This window comes from Lytechinus pictus, chromosome 19 (genome assembly GCF_037042905.1).
Source record: "Lytechinus pictus isolate F3 Inbred chromosome 19, Lp3.0, whole genome shotgun sequence".
NCBI lineage: Eukaryota > Metazoa > Echinodermata > Echinoidea > Temnopleuroida > Toxopneustidae > Lytechinus > Lytechinus pictus.
The window spans coordinates 200,838-226,220 of NC_087263.1; the positions used below are offsets into that span (position 1 = coordinate 200,838).

The 25,383-nt window shown below is 35.4% G+C and overlaps 1 protein-coding gene across 5 annotated transcripts in view; it reads right to left on the minus strand.

Moving 5' to 3' along the window:
* LOC129283264 (F-actin-monooxygenase MICAL3-like) overlaps positions 1-25,383 on the minus strand; it is an 88,048-nt gene that overhangs the window by 15,203 nt on the left and 47,462 nt on the right. Inside the window, exons 17-24 of one of the 5 annotated variants that reach the window (XM_064113987.1) lie at positions 21,199-24,672; positions 19,244-19,422; positions 17,776-17,805; positions 12,258-12,290; positions 8,423-8,630; positions 7,432-7,605; positions 6,013-6,127; positions 2,731-2,833 (exon numbers count right to left, since the gene is read on the minus strand). In XM_064113987.1, coding sequence (XP_063970057.1) covers positions 2,746-2,833; positions 6,013-6,127; positions 7,432-7,605; positions 8,423-8,630; positions 12,258-12,290; positions 17,776-17,805; positions 19,244-19,422; positions 21,199-24,672 — 4,301 coding nt within the window. In that variant the 3' untranslated portion in view covers positions 2,731-2,745. Of the gene's footprint in view, positions 1-2,730; positions 2,834-6,012; positions 6,128-7,431; positions 7,606-8,422; positions 8,631-12,257; positions 12,291-17,775; positions 17,806-19,243; positions 19,423-21,198; positions 24,673-25,383 lie in introns of those variants that run through there. The other 4 variants (XM_064113986.1, XM_064113985.1, XM_064113988.1 and 1 more) reach the window with 4 other exon arrangements.

Consider the following 25,383-nt stretch of genomic DNA (forward strand, 5'->3'; position numbering starts at 1 on the left):
ATCTAATTTGCTCTCTCAGTACTCTTCTTATTTTCCTTCAAAAAGGACCTTTGAACACTCATCTTACAAATTTAGTGATCTGGGGAGCCTTTCATGGAAGGTCTTGTCGGATGTTTTATCTGATAAGTCTTGATTCATCCCACAGTTACCATAGTAACATAAATACACAACCAACAAATAACAAGAAAAGTTGTCAGATCGGACAACCTGTCGGACATAAATGTTGATGAAATGCTCCCAAGATATCATAACCTGAAATTTTCAGCCCATTCCACAATCGAGAATGATATCATATAAAATAAATAATAATAATTGTGCAAATATTTTCATTTTTATCTGGAGCTTGATCAAAATAAATTTTGCTGTAAAGAAATAAATGCAGAAAACAATGTACATTGATTTCATACCTAAACAGTTATTGGGCATAGATATTTATAAAAGAAGTGGAACAGAGACCCTTACTCTTTATAGAGGTTACCAAAACTTTAAACAGGGATTTAAAGATAATAGTTGATCATATGAAGGGGAATTAAATGAATGAATGGAGATATGGAGTTAAAATAGCAAACTATAATACGTTACATCCACTTAGTCCTTCAATAAATTTACCCATTTAAACTGTTTGCAAGTATGTATAACTGATTTATATCTTGTAATTGTTACTTTAATAATGGATGAATGATATTATCCATGATGCTATAATTTTATTTAATATTAATATCTCATAAAGCAAAGGCATACACAAGCAAGCAGAACAGCTATGGACTTACACGACACTTTAAGGTCAATTTAAACTGCCAGAAACTTCAACAAAAAACACACTTTTATTTTCACTAATGAATAGCAAACAAAATTATGGACAGTGTTCTATTTTAGCTAGGAAAAAAGGGGTTTCATACTGCAGAAGTATCATGATTAATGAAGTAGAAATATAATCCAAGGGTATAATAGTGCACCTCGTAATGGATTACTTCTGCACATATGGCATTATAACTGGCTAAACTATGAGCAAAGTAGTTCTTCATTCACTATTAAAATCCTAGCTAACAATAGATAACTAAGTTTGAAATATTCTTCTTTAGTATTTACTCCTTTATCAACAATCTTACTGGGTTCCTGTGCATTGTTAATTACAATACCTAACCAACAAAACCTAATAGATTCTTTTGAGAAAAAAAGATCCAGCAATAAACTTTAATCAAGTCATCAGTTATTTTCCTTATTATTTTACATTTGATAAAGAATTTCTAGCCCAAATCTTAGTCATATTAAATATTATTAACAAGTGGAAAGCCTCTGGCAGTCTTGCCTGCATTATGCAATTCGATATAGCAGCAGTGCTGCCTTTGAAACAGCTAATGAATAATTATTCACAGACAAAAACATTTGAATATGATAATAAAATATGTCCATTGACCCAAAATGACCTTTTACCAAAAGACATGTGCAAAACAATCATTCATATTTCATTACTCTTATGTCTATGTTTCATGAATTAGATCGATAAAATTTCAACATTATGATGACAATTCCTAAAATACCCCTACATGGCCAAGGTTCATTGACCCTAAGTGACCTTTGACCTTGGTCATGTGACCTGAAACTCACACATGATATTCAGGGATAGATGGTTGCTCTTATGTTCAAGTTTCATGAATTAGATTGATCAATAAAATTTTAAAGTTATGATGACAATTCCTCAAATAACCCCAACATGGCCAAAGTTTGTTGACCCTAAGTGACCTTTGATCTTAATCATGTGACCTGAAACTCAAGCAGGATCTTCAGTGATACACTATTACCCTTATGTCTAAGTTTTATGAACTAGGTCCATATACTTTCAAAGTTATGAAAACTATTCAAAAACTTAACCTTGGTTAAGATTTCAATATTGATTCCCCAAACATGGTCTATACAGTTCACTGATCCTAAATGACATTTGACCTTGGTCATGTGACCTGAAACTTGGGCAGGATGTTCAGTAATACTTGATTACCCTTATGTCTACGTTTCATGAACTAGGTCTATATACTTTCTAAGTTATGATGACATTTCAAAAACTTAACCCTGGTTAAGATTTCAATGTTGACGCCGCCGCCGCTGCCGTCGGAAAAGCGGCGCCTATAGTCTCGCTCTGCTACGTAGGCGAGACAAAATCAAATTGATTTATTCAAACAAGAAATAGTGGGCCCCATGGAGAAATCTAGTGCCTTACAGTCACACCTGAAAAATTGTTACATGGCAGTTTATCATCTGATATTTTATGGCTTTCTGGGAAGATCAAAATTACAATTTCTTAACACTGCAAAAAAACCACTTGGTATTAACTGACATATCTGGGGGATATAGCACTAAAAAGGCCCCAAGACTAACATTCTTGCTATTAACAGTCGGTCTAATCATTTGCTATTGGTGAATGAGTACCGGTAACTACATATAGAATTGATAGACTAATTTCAATTTTCAATTTTATCTAATATTTATTTTATTAAGTCATTTTAAATGTCCTTTATGCAAGAAAGTGAGTAAATTAAAGGCAAATTTCAAACAGAAATACAGCTAAAATGGATGTTCTTTTGAAATGCTCTGCTTGCAGTTTTTGAACGAAGATTATTAATTTGAATGCACAAAGATTATTAATTTGAATGCACAAAGATTAAATTTGAATGCACAAAGATTAATTTGAATGCTCTTCAAAAGCTAGCAGTAAGGTTAGTAAAGCCCCATTACTTACACACTGCACAGCTAGCTGTAATAAGCTAGGTATGCGTAGAGAATTAGCGCAAGACACACGATCAGAAAGGCAGAACCAAGAAGGTTCGGCGTAGAGATGCTACAATACAAAGGTCAAAGGTGAAAGGTCAATACTGGGTGCTCAGAGAGGAAAGGAGTGGTGAAGAAAGGCTTTTACTTCATGCAGATTGTTCTTGTTTATAGTTGTTCTTCTTATTAACATAGAGTATATACATTTTTAATCTGGCTTTTCCTAATTCAATAAAAGGACTACCTATTCAAAATATACCTTTTGTTATTCCACAAAAAAACAAACTTTTCTAATTTTTTTCAAATGCCTTTTTATGTAAAAATATATATGGAACATTATATATTCTATCCATAACACAAATATTCATAACTGAATAATATGTGTCATATATACCCCCCCCCCCCAAAAAAAATGCTTATCAATACAGGTGTTTGTTCCCCTTAAAAGAAATCGAAAAAAAATCTTTAAAAATGAAGCCTAAAGATTCAAATTTGTAATGAGTTTGACAATAAAAACCTTTAGATTTCTCCTCACTAACCAACAAAAAGATAATGGTCATTATTTGCCTTGGAACGAAAAGAAGCAAAATAGCTAGAAAAAAATGTTGTGATACAAATCATCGCATCTGTTCAGCTCATGCCTTGCTTTAAAGATTTGCATGTTTAAGCTGAAAAACCATTAATTGGATTCATTCTTAGTTTGTGAAGTATAATAAGGTTGCAAGTATTTGTTGCAGAGAAACAAGCATCGTGTTCAGCTTTTTGATTATTCATTATAAAGCTTTCATATTTTGTGCTTCTTTATTGATATGTAAAGTATAGTATAAGAGCTGATACAATATATTTATATAAATAAATAGACTTGAGGGTAAATTGAGATAGATATGAATTTAATGTACATGTACCAGTGATAAGAATTCATCCTTCCCTCCCCCCAACATACAGACATACGTACATGTAGCGTAGCTATAGCGTAGCTAAGTCACGCTTTTATGAATAAATGTATACAGCGCAACTGATGCCTTCACTTGTAAATCATAATAGTAGATTAAAAGAGCTCTTACAGTATCTTCGCAGAAAGCTAGTTAAAACTAGCAGTATTCCTTTGTTTTTCATTACCAAAATGGCCCTCAAATCTTAGATCATCTATCAATAAAGACCCTTGTCCCATCTATTCTTTGTATCAGATAAAAGATAAAGCTTTGAAAGCGAATAGTAGTAAAGCCCCGGATGAAATGCATGGTACCTGATGATAAGCCCATTCAAAAGCGTACGGCACCTCGCCAACTTTCATAGCTGTGTCTTTCCTACAGGAATGCCCATTAAAGAGCGTAAGACACCTCGCCAACTTTCAAAGCTGCGTCTTTCCTGCCAAGGTTTAATCTCCATATTTCATCATAAACAAAACAATGGAGAAACACGTTCCATGGAATCCTACTAGAAAGGCATTAAACGGCTTTCATAAAGCCCAATCGTCTATTGATGGTAAAATGTGAAGAATTAGTGATGAAAAGACGCTTGAGGTGTTCCTGCGGAGAAGACTCAGCTCTCACTTTTGCATGACAGTACAGGGAGGGGATGGGAATATGATACCAAATTGCAGAGAGATCATTCATGTAATAATAATAATAATAGCTGTATTTACAAGCGCCTTTTGCCTGAGGATACAAAGCGCTGCTATTTTTACCCCGGCTTTAGCTGAGCTACCATCACCGGTGCTCAGTGCATGCAAGTGCATGTATGTGTATATAAAAAAGGTATAGTCCTTTCCTTCATAAAAATAAATACAAAATCATAATTTCAAATGTCTCCCTCTAGAGTTCATCCACTGACAGATCTCCTGATAACACCTAATGGCCTAAATTCACAAAGGTGGTTTTTAAAACCCACGGATCAGTCCATGGTTTATGCAGTTTTCCTGTATAAATTACGCTTATATATTAAAAAATTCCAATGCTGATGCGCGCTTTTGTCACAGTACGTCAAATTGACGCCTGTTGCCGTCCACGCCATTTTATTCATGAGTCCTCTGTTTGAGCAGTGGACTCATGAATAAAATAGCGTATCTAACCATGGTAACAGGCGTCGATTTGGCACACTGTGACAAAAGCGCGCATCAGCATTGGACATGTGTTATACACGCGCCTGATACGCGCTAAATTAAGCGTAATTTATACAGGAAATTTGCATAAACCATGGACTCAACCGTGGATGTTAAAAACCACCTTTGTGAATTCAGGCCTATATGTTTAGAGGCAGAAGGCACGTACATAAAATCTTTGATATAATAAGGTAATGTCTTACTACCAACAATACTAGATATCTTCGCTGCAACATCAGTCTGAGTTTATCAGGTGACATCACATAACAACACAATAGTGCACCTCTGATCTAGCTAATACTATAAATTATATCAATCAAATACAGTTAGAATACATACAAGTTCTGTGATAGATGCTATACATGGCAAGCAAATATATCAATCATCTTTTAAGGAGGTGGAATGGGAGGGCAAGTGACATTAAAAAAAACCCTTCATACTTCCATTTAACATTACGGTATGTACAATACATGTTTGCAATATGTACATAGAATGTTCATGATTTCTGACATGAAATATAACTTCCTAAAAGAAATAGAACACCATACTGTACATACAAGATACAGAGGTATAGCAGGGAGATGTACATGTTAGGGGGATGAAGAGGCATTTCAGAAAGCTGGAAATAAGTGTTCGTGGAGAGAGGGGGGGGGGGGAGGGGGTAAGGCAAGGGGATGAAGAGGAGCATGAAGTTTAGAAACCTGCCAAGTGCATTAAAAATGAGGGGAGGGGGGTTGAGTTAGAGAAAGGGGGATACAGGGGAGGTAGGAAGATTTGCAGAAAACAAGGATAGAGGGAAAAGATGTTAAATGGAGATTGGAAGAAATAGAGATGGAATGATAGGAAAGGAAGCAAGGAAAGATGGAGAGAGAGCAATGATGAAAGGGAGAACGATTCAGATATACGAGATGAGATGAGATGATAGATATACCATGTACTGCGTGTGACTGTCAGAAAGGCCTTAGTACTATGAGGGCATCAAATACCTTGCGCATGATATAATGGTATCAGCTCACACAGGATCATCACTAAAATAGAAGGTGGTGTCCAAGTTAACCCCTTCTGCAAGCTACATGTAAACCACACAACACTCGTTTTAATGCTGCCCATTGACATATAAATATTTGAGGAATAAGGTATGATCTTACTTGAGCCTTTCTTCTTCTAAGAATGCCACCAGAGCGTCTCTCTGTTCTACAACTTCCAGCATTTCATCTAAGAGAAGTTTTTCTTGTTCTCTGTGGCTAGACGTCTTCTTTCCTTCTAAGACAAAGGTGAGGTAGAGTATTAATCAAAAGACACGATAGCTCAGTCAGTGGAGCAGTGGTCTAGAAATACAGTGACTGTGATTTCATTCCAACTTTGGTATTCAGGATTTATCCTCGTTACTTTTAAGTTTTAAGTTTAATCTTGTCAATATCAAAAGAATATTCCTTTTTTTCTTGTTTATGTATAGCTATTGCATTGCATTATTATTCGAACATAATTCATATGTCATTGTATTTCTGATCATTCATTTTGTTTAACTTATTGTATTCGAACTATTTACTAGTAATTAATTAACGTCATTGCTTTATTATTATCATTATTTTGTATTTCCCAACTTGAGTAGGCCGTTTTTTTTTCTTACCTAATTTGTAATTTGTAATATGATAATACTTTACACTAAACATTTTCATTTCCTTTTTTGTTTGTTAAATTTTCAATTATATTAATGTATGCTACTTAATCGTTTTGTAAAGCGCTTAGAAACATCATGTATTAAGCGCTATATAAATACAATGTATTATTATTATTACTATTACTTTCAGAAAGGATCCTGTTGGTCCTTTAGTTGCTTTCTTACAAGCATTCATGCTTCTTTATCAGGTAACAAATCCATATCATCACATCATTCTGTCAGAAGTGAATTATTTTACTTTCAACAAAATTCCTTCATTAAAAATGGCAACGGTGCATTTTCTATAAAGTAACATTGATGGATGATTTGGTAACCTCCTACTAAAAGTACACTATAAAGGCTCTACTCTTAATAAAAAATGTCAACAAGTGGAGAAGTCTACAAAGATAATGTGTTAGTTTTGTCTCTCTATTCTTTGTTTCTATACACAAGGAACAGACTCTTTCCTTCATTCTATTATAAAATGTTATACTTTGAAATGTTTTTTTTTTCCTACCGACCTTATGCATGTGACGTCATAAGCTGACCTCTACGATGGCACGGCGATGGGTGATTTCAAGTTCAGTGTTGACCTATTGGTGTTGGTGTTAAGTCAATTTTTACATGAGTACATGTATAACACCAAACATAAAATGAAGATGGTCCTGAAAAGTCACTCACTAGTTGTTCAGATGGCAATAATGTGATCTTGATCAGTTTTACAAACTAAGAATAGATTTTGGAGCTAGGGGAAGCAATCCAAATTTCTACACCAACACCAAGGCCAACACCGGACTTGAAATCACCCAATGACGTCAATACATAATTTCCATTGACAAGATATGATAAAATAAGGAGGCTTTTTTTATTTAAATGAAAATAATTAAATTTCAAATACCCTGCTCACCTCCGACGGCCATAATGACCCTAAGCTCTTGCTCAAGCTGACTGTGACGATCTTCCAACTCAAGCTCCCTCGCTTGAACCATCAGCTCCGTCTCAAACCTAACGAGGGCGTTCTTCTCATTCACTAGACTGAACCATTCCTGCATGAGGGTGGTTTCTTCTACTCCATCAGGAGCTGAGGGACGGTAGGTTGGGGTTAATTAGGGATGGGGTGATTGGTGTTAATATGAAGTGATTATTAACATTAGATTCTATTTTAATTCATCAGGCTTGTTAAAATGACGAAACATGCTACTTAAATACCCATGATGCATTTCACCTAATTCCTTAAAATTAAAAATAACGTTCCTGCACTTCAGAGGAAATTTAGATCAATGTTTCTTCAAACTTTGCAATAAAAATCAATCTTGGTTTACAGTCAATCATAGGCTCGTAGATTGGGCTTAATCTGCTCCTCCTGTTTTAGTTGATTTTGAGTGTAGAGTTTTATAATAGAGACTTAGATATCCTGAAATCAAGCGATAAAGCTGCACAGGTCATACAATGAACAATGGGATCTCACGTTTGTACTTTATAAAATACTTGAAGGGCTTTAGAGCTACATGTATTTCTCAAACTTCTAAGGAGCCCATGAATATATTACGATATCATAATCAGAGGAAAAGGATATCTCTTACTATCATTGCTCTTTAATTGTACTGTAGGTTTGAATACTGATAATCTAATAACATAGTACACATATATCTGGGTTTTTTTTGTTTTGTTTTACAGTTCAATTAATTTCCTTCATCAGATTCTAAATTTTCCAAATTTGTTCCAAAACAATACCCTAAGTGCAATTCAACGGTTAAGAAATAAAAGCAGACGAGCAGAAGAAAAGTGGCGAGATAATAAATAAACTTAAAATTCATTGTCCAGAATGATTGTTGGTAGTATAATTCATGACCATGATAATAACAATCTATCATCCAAGATTCATGCATCTCACTTACTTTCTTCACCTCTCAGAGCCCTCTCGGCTGCGACCCCTCGGTTCTCAAGCTCACGCTGTTTGACCTCTACTTCCTGTAGCTGACGTTGGATCTCCTGGGCCAAGCGATGGCGCTTTAACTGCTGCTGGTGATGCTGACGACGAGCTTCCTTCTGGACGCGTTTCGTCAACCTGGCGCTAAGCTCTTCCTCCTCCATCTTACGCTTCTCCTGATTGGTTGAAAGAAAGAAAGAGAGAGGGGGAAGGAGAAGAACAAAAGAGTGAAAACAGAGAAGTATAAAGTCACAAAGAAGAGGAATTTATAAAATAGAAAAATAATGGAAAATTTTGAATAATTAAAAACAATCTGAATATTAGTTTTTATTATTACTGTGGTTTTACATTTCTGAAATTTATCTTAAAAGGCCAAATAAAATCATAGCACTGATTGATGAAAAAAAAATAGACAATAACATTGTGTAATTTCTCGTGACACTAGAAAAAATGGCTTCAAATCATTTATAAAAAATATAAAGGTTCTTCTTTATAAATGATAAATATTGTGTGTTATCCCTCATCAGGACAAACTGTCACCATTTCAAAGAAAGTAGCAACACATGACTTAGAAAGAGTTTTTAATAAACAGGAACATTTTTCTTTTCTCAAAGCAAACAATCTTTACTAAAATAATTCAAATGAATAATCAAATTCATCACTTCAAATCATTAACAATACCACGTTTGACCAAAATTCAGACTTGGAATTTGTGCTACCAGCAATACAGGGCTATACTACCAAGGATTCATATAATGGTTTAATAATCAGTTTGCTGGACTATAACACAAGTACATGTATTTACATAAACCCTCTATTTGCTGCTTACAGCTCATACTTTTTACCAAGTTTTCTACATCTAATGTTAAATTGAGACGAAGATGAGGAACACCTTCAATCCCCATGTATATAAGTTTCATAAAAAACTGTTCATAAGTCACGACTGAATTTACACACGACTGGTGATCCTTTCTTTTGATAAATGTTACATCCCTATGTAGTTGAACTAGCATCCAAGAACATATTCCAGTCATGCATCACTTATAACAGCTTTAGAAAACACCCACCAAGTTTAAATACACAATGGTGGAATACATTTCTCTATGTTTCTTCTATTGCAATGCATTGTGGGATTGAATTCTATTATGGAAGATGCAGGATCATTCGAAAACTGTGATTAACAACGGTGATTATCTTTCAATCAACACTGAGAAACATCCTTATTAAGCCCCCTATAAATGTTTTTTATTATTTATTAATCAATACTGTTAATATTATTAATAATATTGATAATTTTAACACTGGCTTTTTCAATTAAGTCATACAATATTCTCTTTGAAAGTAGAATATTTGTTTTGAACTTCTGTATTTTTACTATGATTATTACAATAATTATGACATTATAAAAGAGTACAATAATAAAGAAAGAGTGAGACAATTTCCAATGGACCCATACTGTTTTGATCGCCATGCCAACTTCTCACGAGACAAGTTCTATCCCACAATGCAATGCATACGAGAAGTTCTCTTTTGATACTACAGTATTAACTTTCATCAAATGATATCATGCCCATGTACAGGATATGAATGGAGGGTTGAGGGCATGCACTGATCATGAAAAAAATTGTAAGGAATTAGAGGAAGGATTGGAAAGCTTTCATTCCAAAGAAAATACATTGAAATCATGAACAAGACTATAAATTTAAGAGAAGTAGCAGTGGCAGATACAAGATGGGGCGCAAAGGATGCACCCCCCACGCCCTACATTTTGAAAATGTGTCATTGAACATACTTATCAACAAACATGTACATGTAGCTAATTCAATGAAAACTGTCATATTGCCCCCCCCCCCCCATTTTCATATTTGTTCTATTTTGAGAATCACCCACTGAACATACATAACATCGCTAACTTTATGAAAACTGTCATATCCACTCCCTCTTTTTTCAAATTTGCTCTTTAAAAAAATCTTTAACCTGCCACTGAAAGAAGTCTGATCAAGACGTTTGGTCTCGTTAACCCTAATGTCTAGTGTGATAGGATGGTTTTTGTGTACAATGTCTATGTGATTTACAGAACTCAATATTAATAGGGTTAATGAAGAGGTGGTATTTCAAGACAGGTTTCATCCATAGAGCTGCCATTGTCAAGGGAAAGAGCATATTAGTATGGTCACTCAAGTAGGTGTGAAATCATATAGCATTAAACAAAGGGGAGTTCTGGGACCCGTCTTACAAAGAGTTGTGATTGATCCGATCTATCACAACTATGGAGAGCCAGCAACACAAACATCTTAAAATGCATCTTTGATCCAAATGTTTTCTAGATAACGATGATTCTTTGCTGTGCTCGCAATTCAGTATGCTCCCTTTTGTTTACAAAGGAACATCAATTGTGTAAAATTCCTGAGGAAAAAATTATGACATTGATGGACTGCCATAGCTGAGGTTGATTGGATCAATCGTAACTCTATGGAAATCCATCTGTGTCATAATTTTTTCAACAGGAAATTTGCCCAATGTCCTTTGTAAACAAAGAAAAGCACAGTGAATTTTCAAGAAAACAATGAATGCATGAATATAAATCATAGTTAGAAAATATTTTGAACAAACATGCATTATAGATGTTGACGTTGCTGGTCATCCATAGTTACGATTGATCAGATCAATCGTAACTCTTTGTAGACCCTACTCTTCATTTACAGTTTCAGGTTTACAAAGAAGGTTTATAAAAGCAAAGATGTTTCTTGATTGGGAAAGGGCACTGAATTCTAAGCAGTTTGAAAGAAATACACACAGTATTGTTTAGGTAAAAAAGGCTATTTTCACAAAATTTAATATAGCAAAAAAGTTTTAAAAAAGGAAAAATCAATAAAACGAAATTGTAGATCAGTGGAAAGTCTGGATCCAATATTAAAGTCTGGGCTACATAGCACAAAGCTTAGAAATTATTGAGGAAGTTTTTGTTTTGATCAGTCGCAATTATCACAATGTACAATCAATTTTAAAAGTATACAATCAATCACTAAACATTGTGCAATAAGACACTTCTTTGCAGAGCTTAAACAAAATTGAGTAAAATCAGGAAGAAAAAGAATGTAAACCTAACAAAGGTAATATTGTAAGTTCACATGATATAAAAGCCCATGCAATCTTTATTTTTAAAAAGTTTTTTTTTCCAAATCTAATATACAGAATAAGCAAATACCAAAAAATGAAAATATTGCAATTAAGCCCAAAGAGATATTTCAGTTTACATTTGGAAATTTGATTGTAATTTTAGAAGAGGAGGGTAGATAATAAGCTTGATATTTAGCTTCTAATAAGATGAAGGGTTTGAGAAAAAAAGCCTCAAGTTATTAACGAACAGATTGAAGATTTGTCCTGTTTTTTAAACCACATAAAAACACATAGCACAGGGTTTACATAACACATGTAGAAACATCAATACATGTAGCTATATGCAATTAGTAGGAATGGGAAGCCAGAAGAATTCCAAAAGCAAGGCTTTGCAGATAAAAAAATAGTAATAATCTGTTTTGTTTTTCTCAACATATTACAGAAAAATATTACAAGAAGCAACTTTACAGAAAACAAACTATAAACAACATATAGAGGGGTAATACAAGGAAAATGTAACAGAACTTAATGAAGCAACTCCTGTTAATGTTGGGAGATGAATTGTGATTTTTTTTTCTACATCATCTAAAGGATTTGTGTAAAAGGATTCAATGATGACATTGGGTAGTTTCATTCTTTGATACAGGGTTAGGCAGCATGCACAGACAGGGAGGGACTGGTACCTGTTCTTGTCTGGCTGTCTTTTTACTCAAAGCCTGATAAGAAGATAAGATATAACTCGGAGATTAGATACCAGTCTTTTTACACAAAGCCTCATAAAAAGATGACGGAAATAATCTGATATTACACTTGAGAGAACAGACAGTATATTGGAGATTACGTCATGGGCGACGTTTCGTGCCAATTTTTGATGCGGTCACACGATCAAAAAACAAGATCTGAAGGGGGGGGGCAGCTCTTAAGAAAGCTTGAGTGAAAAGTGTTAAGACTTGGTTGAGACTTGGTTCAAACAACACTTTTTACCCAAGAAACAAGATTCTAAAGACTTTGAAGGGAGTCTCACATGGATCCTGTTCAGTTCTTATCATCTTGAATTTAAGGAACATCATTTAACAATTTCCTGGAGCAAGTTTGGAGGTTCAATACATCAGACTAGACCAGTGGATAAATATTTTTCACAATTTTATAAGCACATCAGAATGACATAGATCCTTTCATGTTAAGAAAAAAATAAGTTGAAATAAATGCACGCCATTAGTATATAAAAATCACACACACAAACAAATGAAAAAAAGAAGACAATATGAGAGATCAGGAGAGACGAAAGGAGAAAGAAAGAAAGAAAGAAAGAAAGAGGAGAAAGAGACATAGTGGCCTGTATTCTGAAGTCAGGTTAAACTTAGACCATGGTCTAACTCTGTGCTAAATTTATGGGAAGCCAAATGTGTCAAAATTTTAATTAAGTTGTATGTTTCTTATGTTTACTGTGCTCTTTCCTGATTCATCGATGGTGAAGATAATCATCTTTTTATACTTCCTAGACAATTATGAATGATTTGAGAGCCAAATGAACTGACATATGATAGTTATTTATGTAACGATTGGCTATCCATACTTAAACCACAACTTTAAACCTGAGTTTAAGTTAAACCTGACTTCAGAATACGGGTCATAGGGGTTATGAATATAACAGTGATGTTGAAGACTGTGCAGAACATCCTTTTAACAATTTGTTTTACATTGTGACCACAACACTAAAACACAAAATATTATCTTAAAATGATATAAAATAAAAATGAATAGATAAAAAGGTCATTACATTATCCTGCCCTACCAAAAATGAACAGAAAATTAAATGAGTATATTATTAATTCAATAACGAGGAAAGCCCCCCCCCCTTCCCCAAAAAACAAAAATGCAGCAAAAAAGAAACAGACAAAAATGTTTCATCTGCAAAAAAAAAAATCAACCATTCCCTTCAGAATTCAATTTTCTATCATCAATGCAAGATATACAGAATAAGGGGAGTAGAAGACGCACTGAATCGTAAAACATGGTGGGACGGAGTAGGGGTGATTAATGAGTGTGTGAGCTGAATCCGATAACTAGGATTTTATAGGATATACTAATAATTGTTTAGGGTGTAAAATGTACATTGGAGCCACATGGAAATACATGAATCTATGTTTGTTACTTTGACTACTGAAAAAAAAAATTGTGTTTAGGGATGGTTTTGAAGATGAGTTGTACATGGACACTAGAGCTGAGCCCCTCCCCCTGCGTATCAAACTTTGAAGAGAATGTTTGAGTTAATTCATTGATTAAACTACCATTGCACATATCACATACTAAGTGCCCTACAATAAAAAAAACATATTTTTTGCATGTTCTAGAATTAAATTGGAAAAGAACTAGAGTTAATATAAATTTAAATCAACCAGAATAATGCTAAATAATATGCTTGTATAACACATCCACATAACGTTTATCTAACAACCAACAAACTATAATATAAAAGGAAGCTAAGGTAACATATGCTTTTAATACTAATAAAAAATTAACTTCTCCTGCTGCTCCTCTTACTACTTCTACTACTATTTACTACTTACTAAAATACAAAGGCCCTGTCACATCCTACCATGCAAGCATTGCGGGTGAGTTGTGAGTGACTATTATTTCCTACCCGCAGGTCGCCCCCATTGACAGTATCTTGCACGTATCTCACACCCAGTTGCCCGCAGAAGTGCACGCAAGTCTGATTTACTTGCAAAAATTTTTTTTGAGCATGCTCAAAACTTTGTTGCGGGTGAATTGCGGGTGATTGCCCGCAACTCACCCACAAGGCTTGCACGGAACGATGTGAAAGGGCCTTAAGAAATTTAAGTTCTATGAGCTTCTACTGCTACAGCCACACAGAAAATAACAAAGCCAATGTTATATACATGTAATAAAGATCCAATGCCTTTCTCAAACCAATAACTATTTTACCATTCATCATAATATCAGAGAATTCATTTCATTCTCTTGTTTGCATCATAATTAAAAAAGAAATCTGCAAACTTTGACAAGAATCTTCAGCAAAATAGACAAAATAAGAACCCATAATCCGAAAGAGCACACCCTATATTCCAATCAAATCAATAAAAATAAAACAGAACTTTTTAAAAATCACAGCAATTCTTTCCCCCTTGACATTATGTTTTCTTTCACCAAAGGCCAAGGCAAAGGTCCCGAATCAAGCAACACAAAACAAGCTAACCAGCAAAAATTGATGTAAACAAAACGAGACAAGACAGCAATCATTAAATCAATGAACAGAATAAAATACACTACCTCCTGGATGGTCAGGAAACATTCCAAATGGAGTTGAAGAAATCATCAAAAAATAGAAAAATAATACATTAAAATGATAATATCAATAGAATAATTGATTCAAATGTACCAGCCGCACTATTATAGCAATTAAAATGAAATTTAAAACTTGTAAAAATGAAGCTTTTTTTAAGCTATCAAATACCTTTACTGAGGTTTGCAGTTTGCAAAAATCTGAGCTCTGGGGGGCCTACATACTGCCAGTGCAAGCAATAATGTTTTAAGAGGATAAATTAAAAATTTCATAAGCAATCATTACATTAAAAAGGTGATAATTTTCCTTCCATAGCCTAAAGAGTTTAACTTGAGCATCAATATGGACACTTATGACTGTATTCATCAATATATTAAACAACTGATTGACTTTAAATACTCAGGTGATTCTTATCTGACTAAAATGATTGCAATTATGATTACAGCAATATATTTTAGATCCTGAATGATGTTAAACAATCCCTTTAAGCTTATAACTGACAGAAAGTGTTAAGGCAAGAATGCATTACAATTTAGACTAAAAATATTATTTAAACAAGTGGAATGCCTCTGGCCGTCTCACCTGCATCACGCGATTCAATATAGCAGCAGTGCTGATTTTGAAAACTACTATAACTCGCACAAGATGTTCAGTGATACTTGGTTACTCTTATTTCCACGTTTTATGAACTAGACCAATACACTTATAGAGATATGATGGCAATTCAACAAATACCCCCAACTTGGCCAAAGTTCTTTGACCTTACATGACCTTTGACCTTGATCATGTGACCTGAAACTCGCACAGGATGTTCAGTGATACTTGATTACTATTATGTCCAAGTTTTATGAACTAGACCAACACACTTTCAAATTTATGGCTGTAATTCAACAAATACCCCAATTTGGCCAAAGTTCATTGACCCTAAATGACCTTTGACCTTGATCATGTGACCTGAAACTTGCACAGGATGTTCAGTAATACTTGATTACTATTATGTCCAAGTTTCATGAATCAGATCCATAAACTTTCAAAGTTATGATGGTAATTCAACAGATACCCCCAATTCGGCCAAAGTTCATTGACCCTAAATGACCTTTGACCTTGGTCATGTGACGTGAAACTCATGCAGGATGTTCAGTGATACTTGATTAACCTTATGTATAAGTTTCATGAACTAGGTCCATATATTTTCTAAGTTATGATGACATTTCAAAAACTTAACCTTAGGTTAAGATTTTGATGTTGATTCCCCCAACATGGTCTAAGTTCATTGACCCTAAATGACCTTTGACCTTGGTCATGTGACATGAAACTCAGGCAGGATGTTCAGTAACACTTGATTAAGCTTATGGCCAAGTTTCATGAACTAGGTCCATATACTTTCTAAGTTATGCTGTCATTTCAAAAACTTAACCTCAGGTTAAGATTTGGTGTTGACGCCGCCGCCGCCGCCGTCGGAAAAGCGGCGCCTATATTCTCACTCTGCTATGCAGGTGAGACAAAAAAATTAGATAAGTCTAATTCTATAGGGGAAAATTGTAATGGTAAAACTATAGTGACTTTAAAAAAGGCAAGTCATTCCCAAATGAAATAGCTAAAAAAAATATTAAAAGAACTTCTTAAAAAATACAATAAAATAAACATTTTAAACAATAAAAATAATGTGGATATGATGCATTTCTTCCTCTTCTTGAAATATGATTTTCTAAACATTAAAAGGGAAAAAATAAATATTTGATAACAAAATATTCTTCCACTTCACTGAGCAAAATAGAAATTGTTGAATAAAAAAATACAACATGCCTATAAGCTATACTGTACATGTAGGTTCTGAACAAAAAGGGGGAAATAACTAAATTATTTTCTAAACACACTCATATTTATAATAATGAACAACCACAATAAAAACTCATGTCCTACATGTAGTTCTATGTGTAAAGTTTTTACAAGGGTATCCCTCTATTTGGGTAAGTCTAATTCTATCTATTAACCAGTAAAATAGCAAACATGTAGAAGTAATAACAAAGTGAGCAGAACAATTAATTAACCCCATGTTACATTACATTACATTCCCCAAACAGATAACATAACATAATACCTATACAGATCCTTGCTATCAATCTGTACAAATTAAAGTAGAATTAAAACGGGATAAACAAAAATAAAGATGGATTCTAAGAAATAAACCTTACTGAAAGTTTATGAATTAAACAACTCCCAACTGTAGTCATTTAGTTCAGTTATATTCACAACAAAATTGAGAACTAAAAGGTTGATAGAGTGCAACACTTAACACTTTTTAAAAGCAATTATTGCTTAAAGGAAACAGGAATCCACTTGATATAAATATACTGGTAATGAAGATCCCATCAATTATCCTTCTGAATTATATGCTTCAAATAATAAAGAGGAATATATACAAGTCTTTCAAGATTAGAGAAATTATAGGAAAATATTAAGGTCTAAGGAAACTCGAAACTTCCCCTAATCCCCCCCCCCCAAAAAAAAAAAATAGCCAGAGGTGAATATTTGGATAAAAAGAACAAAAGAAAAACAAAAAGAAAAAGTATAGGAGAGGATACACTAGGAAGGGTTGACACACATTCCTATCATAACAAAAATTAATCATCAAAATCTAGCTTCCCAAATCAACTGTATCTTAAATTCCTTGTGAAAATTAATAAAGATAACAAAAACCACAAAACAGAATACAATAGAGCAGCATGCATTGTGATATATAGGAAAACACACCCTTAAACAAAACAAATATGATACATGGACCATGTTAGACATGGTTTAAAAAAAAATAAACATAAACGAAAAACATGTGCAAATGAGAGTATACATGATAGATAAACTAAGTAGTCTACTTCACAGACTTTCTTCTTTACCTTCCTCAGCTTTTTTAATGACCTTAATCTCTGTGTTATAGCATATAGACAGAGTAAGAAAAATTGGATGAATGGATAGATGAATAGCACAAGAAATATTGAAATACGATGAGTGATTTCTAACAATTGACATCAGTAAAGTGTTTTGTTTACATAACTATTCTTATTCAAAATATTAGGCCTCATACATTAAAAATCTATCTAAAAAGAAAACTGTGAAACTCATTCTTTCAGTAAGTGCAGTATGAAAATATCGGTTTGTAGGATTCTATGCATTACAGTTTTAAAATGCAAAGCACATACATGTATACACCAAGTGAGAGGGAAAAAGTACACTTACAAAAAAACTTTATTATTAAAAATAAAATGAATGTTGAACTAGTATACATCATACAAGAGTCTATCCAAAAAAAAAATTTGATAAAATACTGTGTGATTTGTGCTCACATTACTCAAAGCAGATATTTATACCACACACAAATTATATGAATGATTTGAGATAATAAAATGCTCTTTCATATGATGTTTTACAATCTATTGTTCACATGTTTTTCGTGTTTTTTAATGGTTAGCAATTGTTTTGGTTGAGCTGTTTTTCTTATCGAGTAGAATTGTCTAAGTAAATAATATGCAATATGAAATATGAAACTTATCTATCAGTATAATTCCTTCTTTGATTTAAAAAAAATTAATTTGCTCATGCTAGTTCCATTCATCTTGAAAATGTGTTAACTAGCTTTATATATTTTTTTTTTTCTTAAATGATACTAGTATCTCATGGGTATTATTGGAGCTCTATTGTAAGGTTATTATTAAGTTTACTGAGTGAGAGCATATAAATATAAATACTGGCTATCATCATTATTATCATCATCATCATATTTATCAATTAAAGCAGTTTCAGTCCTTGTGGCATACATTAGCCTTGGGTAAGGTAATCTATGACTTTATTTATCAGTAATTGCAAGATGATCCATAGTGATGAAACAGAAGAGCTTACTTCTTAGAGGAAAATAATCCAAACTATATTACTATCACACAGGAATATAAAAAAATCTATCAACATCATCACAAAAAGGAACATGAACATTGTTTTTCTTGCAAAGAAAGAAGAGGATAAAAAGGTAAGGGCAGAAAAGAAAAGTGAAGTGTAATAATGTTATCATATACAAATAAAGAAAATGAATGAATTTCAAATCTTTGCAAACCACCTTAAAGATTTGAATTCTTACTTTACTTCAAGACATAAACAATTTCAAATGGTAAGAAGGGAAATGTCTATTCTGGTCAAAGGTTTGACTGCAACCTTCAAACAAATTTAATTTTGATTAAATTTGAAATCTATTAATGGGTAATCTAGGATCATATATCTTAAAATATTTATTAGTTTTACAACCAAAGAAAGCTTGACGTTAATGAAATATGTTACAAGGGGAAATCCCTACAGGGAAAGCCCCTAATATCTCACCTTGAATCTCTTGCCCCACATTCTCCTAGGAGATTTCCCTTTAGATCTTGGTGAATCAGTGATCTGCTCTGAACGTTCAGGATCGGTGCTTGCTTCATCTTGTTTGATTTCCTCCTCATCGGTAGTAGAATCTATATCAAACTCACCGGTCAGGTTGGCGTCTACGCTAAGCTTCTTGACTGAGTGTGGTGGTGGGAATGGTAATGGGAGCATGACAGATGGTAGGAGTGTCAGGGGTATGGTAGTAGTGGTAGTAAGAAAGATGGTATGAATGGTAATGGTAGCATGACAGATGGTAGGAGTGTCAGGGGTATGGTAGTAGTGGTAGTAAGAAAGATGGTATGATTGGTAATGGTAGCATGACAGATGGTAGGAGTGTCAGGGGTATGGTAGTAGTGGTAGTAAGAAAGATGGTATGAATGGTAATGGTAGCATGACAGATGGTAGGAGTGTCAGGGGTATGGTAGTAGTGGTAGTAAGAAAGATGGTATGATTGGTAATGGTAGCATGACAGATGGTAGGAGTGTCAGGGGTATGGTAGTAGTGGTAGTAAGAAAGATGGTATGATTGGTAATGGTAGCATGACAGATGGTAGGAGTGTCAGGGGTATGGTAGTAGTGGTAGTAAGAAAGATGGTATGATTGGTAGTGGTAGCATGACAGATGGTAGGAGTGTCAGGGGTATGGTAGTAGTGGTAGAAAGAAAGATGGGATTGGTAGTGGTGGTAGTAACAAGAGGTGGAGTGTGGTGGTAGTTGTGGTAGTGGTGGTAGGAGTGTGGTGGTAGTGGTAGTTAGAGAGGTGGTATGAATAGTAGTGGCAATAAGATTGGAGGTAGGAGTGGACGACAGGAGAAATGTCAATTTGAAATGATAAAACATGAAATATGAATGGTGCACGAAATAAAGAAGATAAAAATAGGGAAGAGTAGAAAAAAGGGGGGAAACAAAACAAAATCAATTTCTGTAACATATATTAATAAGAGATATTCTACAGTTTTACATACATGTTTATGGTAGGCACTGATACTCTCCTTCATGTGACTTTTATGATCAACCCCAGAAGCTGTGATAACTTCATACATGCACAGGCAAACAATGCACATTCAGTCTTTTCTTTCTTAAAATTACCACATTCATTTTGTTCTTTCCAATTCATTAAGGAAGGAGAATAAAGCCATTTATTGATGAGAGCTGATATGCAAAGATGAAAAAATAAAAATAAACAAAAGATGAATAAAATAATAAAATTATCAATTAAAGGTGAAGGGAAGAAGAATAATTGAGCCTTGATATAGGATGAATTACCTGTCTTGATTTTAACAAACCTGCAAAATAGAGTTCTATACAAGTAAAATATAAACACTGAAACAGGAATTATTATACACTGGTCAATCTACTTCGCCTAAATTCTCTCATGAAATGTATTCTTTCTGATGTTGATTTGATTTCTATTGATTCCCATTGGCAAAGTTATCAAGACTTGACATTTCATGTATGATTAGGAGACTTCCAGAAATTGTTTAGGAATTTTCGCTTAAAAGTTTCTGCAGCAACTGCAGCACAAATATCTGTTACATCCGATTACATTTACTAAGTTATTGTTGCTAAGAAACAAGAAAAAGAAAAAACTTCTGAGCAAATGTTACTCTACCATCAATGCTAATTATCATGGTAACATGGCTCAACAGCTAATCTAAATCAAGGTTTCCATTAAAGTGTCCAATGATATCATATTAATGTAAGCTCAATGCAGTAAGACCATACTCTTATCCTTCTCTTACTATAGAATTACTGACTACAGTCAAACCAATGAAATCAGACTCCAGATAAAAAAAACCTAAATATTATATCATTTTTAATGGCCTATATATTGGTCTGTTTTGAGTTGGTTTCATCAGTGTAGCTGCAAAAGAGTGAATCTATTGAAAGGATGTATGAGGATCAACCAACTTACTGAGTCTTGGGAGTTGTTCCGTAGCAGCAGCTTCAGGGGTTCCTACACCAAGGTCAGCAACAACATCTGGAACCTTCCTCTTGGACCTGGCCCCTTCTTCTCCAAACTGACCTAGAGGTAAGTCAAGGCTGCCTGGTGAGAGTGATCTCTCTTCTCTATCGCTATCACCTTCTGTAGATGACAATGCCAGTTTTCCTGCACTCACACGCTTCTTGAGCTTTAGGGATTTACTTTTCCGTTGCTTTGGTATAGCGCCATCTAGTGGTCTACTACTGTCTATTTTAGTGCTTGATGATCGTTGTATTTTGTCTTTGTTGGGTTCATCAGTCTGTTGCAGCCCAGCACTTGCCCTCCTTCCGTTTTTGGTGGCCTTAGTAGCATCTCGGCGACGTGGAATGTCCATGCGCATACGGCTTAGACGAGACTTCTTCTCTTTGGAGCTGGATTCTGAGCGTGGGATGCCACCATCGAAAGTACACGGTGGGACATCACTTGTTGGAGAAAGCTCATCCTCTGGTATGTTGAGGTCAGAAGGCACTTTGAGACTGGACGGGGTGCCTTCCTTCTTCCTTCCAGAACCCTTCTTTCGTTTGCTGCTGCCACGCTCTGAATCGGAAGGAGTACAAGATGGATATGTATCAGGAGACAATCCTGAATGCGTACCCTGAGACCCTTCCCTAAGGCTCTCCAGCCTAGCCTCCTTTTCATCCTCAACTTCATAATGTTTTTTCCTCTCCCCTTTCCCCCTCACACCAACATCATTCTCACTCTTCCTTTTGTCCTTGGATCGCTTTAGGATGCGTTTCTTTGGACTTCCTTTCTTTCCACGCTGCTTCTCCAGCTTGGCTTTCGTGGTCGGGGTGTAAGCCTTGGCCTGTTTGTTGGAAAGAGTATCCCTGCTGATACTCTCTGATTGAATTGCACTTGGAGGGGAGACATAATCTTCTTCTGGAGATTCTATCCTGATTGTAATTTCATCCACATTTGCACTCACTGTGGCATTGTTAGTGTTCTTATTAGCACCATCATCTACTGCAGTTTCTTTACTTTTGATATCATCAATGGAAGGTATTGGACTGAAGGATTCAGAGAACGATGATGACAGTAGTGACCTGACACCACTAGCTCTTGGGTACATACATTTATACTTGGGTTTAGGTTTAGGAGTCTCTTTCACTTCGCTCAGGTTTTCAGGTAGCGATGGACTTGCTGACATCTTTGGCTTGACATCATCAACTGTTCCTCCATCTACATCACCCTCAAATCCTACACTAAATCGTTGATGTTTCCTATTTGGTAAACTATTGTATGAAGTCCTGTATGCTTCATTAGATGGCACAAATTCAAGCTCAATATCAGCAGAAGCAATAGCTTCAGATTTATCAAAAACATTGGAACCTTCATCCTCATTGGCGACCTCCGCATCAGATTTTTCAGTGTCTGTGTTTCCTGCAAAAGAAGTTTCTGGTAGCAGATCAAGGTTGATATCACCAAGAGGAGTAGAAAGGTGACTGGATTGAGAGTTGTCTTCTGATGTCCCTGAGTTGTAACCCTTTGCATTTGCTTCCTGAAGCAGACCCGCTGCTTCAGCTGTGCCCTGATCTCTGTCTGATTCACTGTCCTTGTAATCTTGTCTGTCACTTTGAGAGTCTCTGCTTGATATCTCTTGCGTGGAATGCTTAGAGAGAATGTCTTCATCAGTACTGAGTTGCGATGTGGAAACTGTCTTTGGTTCGGATGGTCCAGAGGCTGCACTAGCTTCCTGGACCTGATCACTTGGATAGGATAGTACTGCACTGAGATCAGACGGTTCTATACTATTATCCTCAGTCTCTGTATCATCAGGTACTGAACTAGGTTCATATAATGCTGAGCTATCATCAATAGTCTCTGTGTCACCTATGTCAATATCAACAACCTTAGGCTGGAGTGGTGAAAGATCAGGTTTGATATCCAAGAGAGCTGGGTGGCTAGCAGACGACGAGGAACGCTTACTAACCTCCGGACTACTAATAAGATCATCAATGTCAATCTCTTCTGCTTCAGAACTGGAGCATTCCACATTAACTACCTCACCCTGTATGACCCCATGCATCTGGGTCACCATTACCTTATCCGTTACAGGGATATCATCAACCAAAAGACTCTCACTTTGTTCTGTATCCTGTGCGCTGTTCTGTGGATCAAAACTCTGGCCTTCTGACTCTTCCATGTAGTCAGTAGCGCTGATCAAATCCCCGTAAACTAAATCTTCTGCTGACTCCTCCCCTTCAACCTCTCCTTCTGTCTGTTCTTCGCTCATTTCCCCAGAGGTGTCATCTTCCTCTTCTGCAAGATTGGCTTTTAAATCACTTTCTACAGCACCACTGATGTCTTCCGTTCTGGAGATGCTTTCTGAAAATTCATCCTCTTCTGCTAGATGACCTCCCATCACGATTCTTTCAACTTCATCAGAGCCCTCTTCTGTCTCATCATCTTCTTCTCTTTCCTCTTCATTTTCTTCCTCCTCTTCGTCGTCATCCTCCTCTTCTTCTTCATCTTCCTCTTCTTCATCAACCTCTTGTAGATCTTCCAGCTCCTCTACACTTTCTCGGGAGTACTCCTGTTCCCTGCTGTCTTCTTCTTCTTCATGATCATCAATGGAATCAGTTTCTAACTGAATTAAATCTTCATCCTTGATTTCCCCTACATTCCGATCATCATCTTCCTCGCTGTCAACGGCATGACCTTTTTCTTCCGTATTTAGCCTTCTCCCCAGCTCAGTATCATCTTCATAAGATGCAAACTTTGTGGCAAATTTATCTCTCCATTTTTTCCTCCTGTCTCCCCATTCCTCTCCTCCATCTGTAGGAGATCTCAGAGCATTGATGACATCCTCTTCAGTAATTTCCTTCTCTGCATCCTCATCTTCTTCTGCTTCATCTTCATCTTCCTCCTGCCTCTCATCTCGTTCAAGTCGCCTTCTCTCCTCTTCCTCCAATCGTCTTCTCTCCATCTCTTCCTTCTCCTCTTCCTCTTTCCGCATCCGTTCTTCCTCCTCTATCCTTAACCTTTCCTCCTCCTCAATTCTTCTCCTCTCCTCCTCTTCTTTCCTCTTCCTCTCAGCTTCTTCCTTCTCCCTTTGAATGACTTCCGGTGGTTTCCAGGGAGCCATCTGAGGGGCCTTGGTATCATTCAGCCATTGCAGCTTCAAGCTTGTCAAGGTATGTACATGACTGTATGACGGTTCTTTGGGAGTTTCTTCCTCCTCTTCCTCTTCTTCTTCCTCCTCCTCCTCCTCATCGTATTCATCACTATCAGTGTAGTACTCTCCTGAGCTTTCTTCGTCTTCTTCATCTTCATCTTCTTCTTCGTATTCCATCTCTGAATTCTCCACTTCCTCTTCTTCCTCCTCATATTCATCTTCATATTCCTCTTCTTCATAATCTTCTTCATATTCCTCCTCCTCCTCTTCTTCCTCAACGTCAGCCATTCCTTTAAGAGATAGAGTGAAACGGACATTCACCCACTTGTTTTCAAACATGAAATACAAGCATCGTAAAAAAACAACGAAAGAAATCATCAAACTTACTCCTACATCACCATGGATGATGTTGATAAACTCCAATTCTGATGCATGAACTATGTTATGTAATGTGTAAGAACGGACATCCCTGAACCAGAGTTTTAACCCCCAAACTCCATTCAACCACAAACAATGACCCACCAACAACACACAACATAGACTAGGTAAACCAGGCACTACAAGCTCTATGGTTTTCTACGTAGCAATACACGCATGCAGGAACATCAACACAACCTCTATACAAATGCAAACAATCTGAAAAGAAGGCTGGCTAGAGGAGGCTAGGTGAGCACAAGGACATGATATATAATGTGAGAAATTGAAAGAATTGTGAACAATTAAAGATCACCTACATATACAAGCTGCAAAGAACAAAAAAAAAACAAGTGTATCAATTAAGAACAGTGCACTCCTTTAGACATTCAGTGAAATTCTGACAGATTTGACAAATTAACAATATTCACACTAAAAATTCACTGTATATAAGTATTCATAATAAAATTGTCAACATTGAATACTCTACCAGTAGTAACATAACATTGCAATTCAGAGTCATTACTAGGACACATATCACAAAGAGCTTCAACAGATTCAAATCAATCTCAAATGAATATTGATCT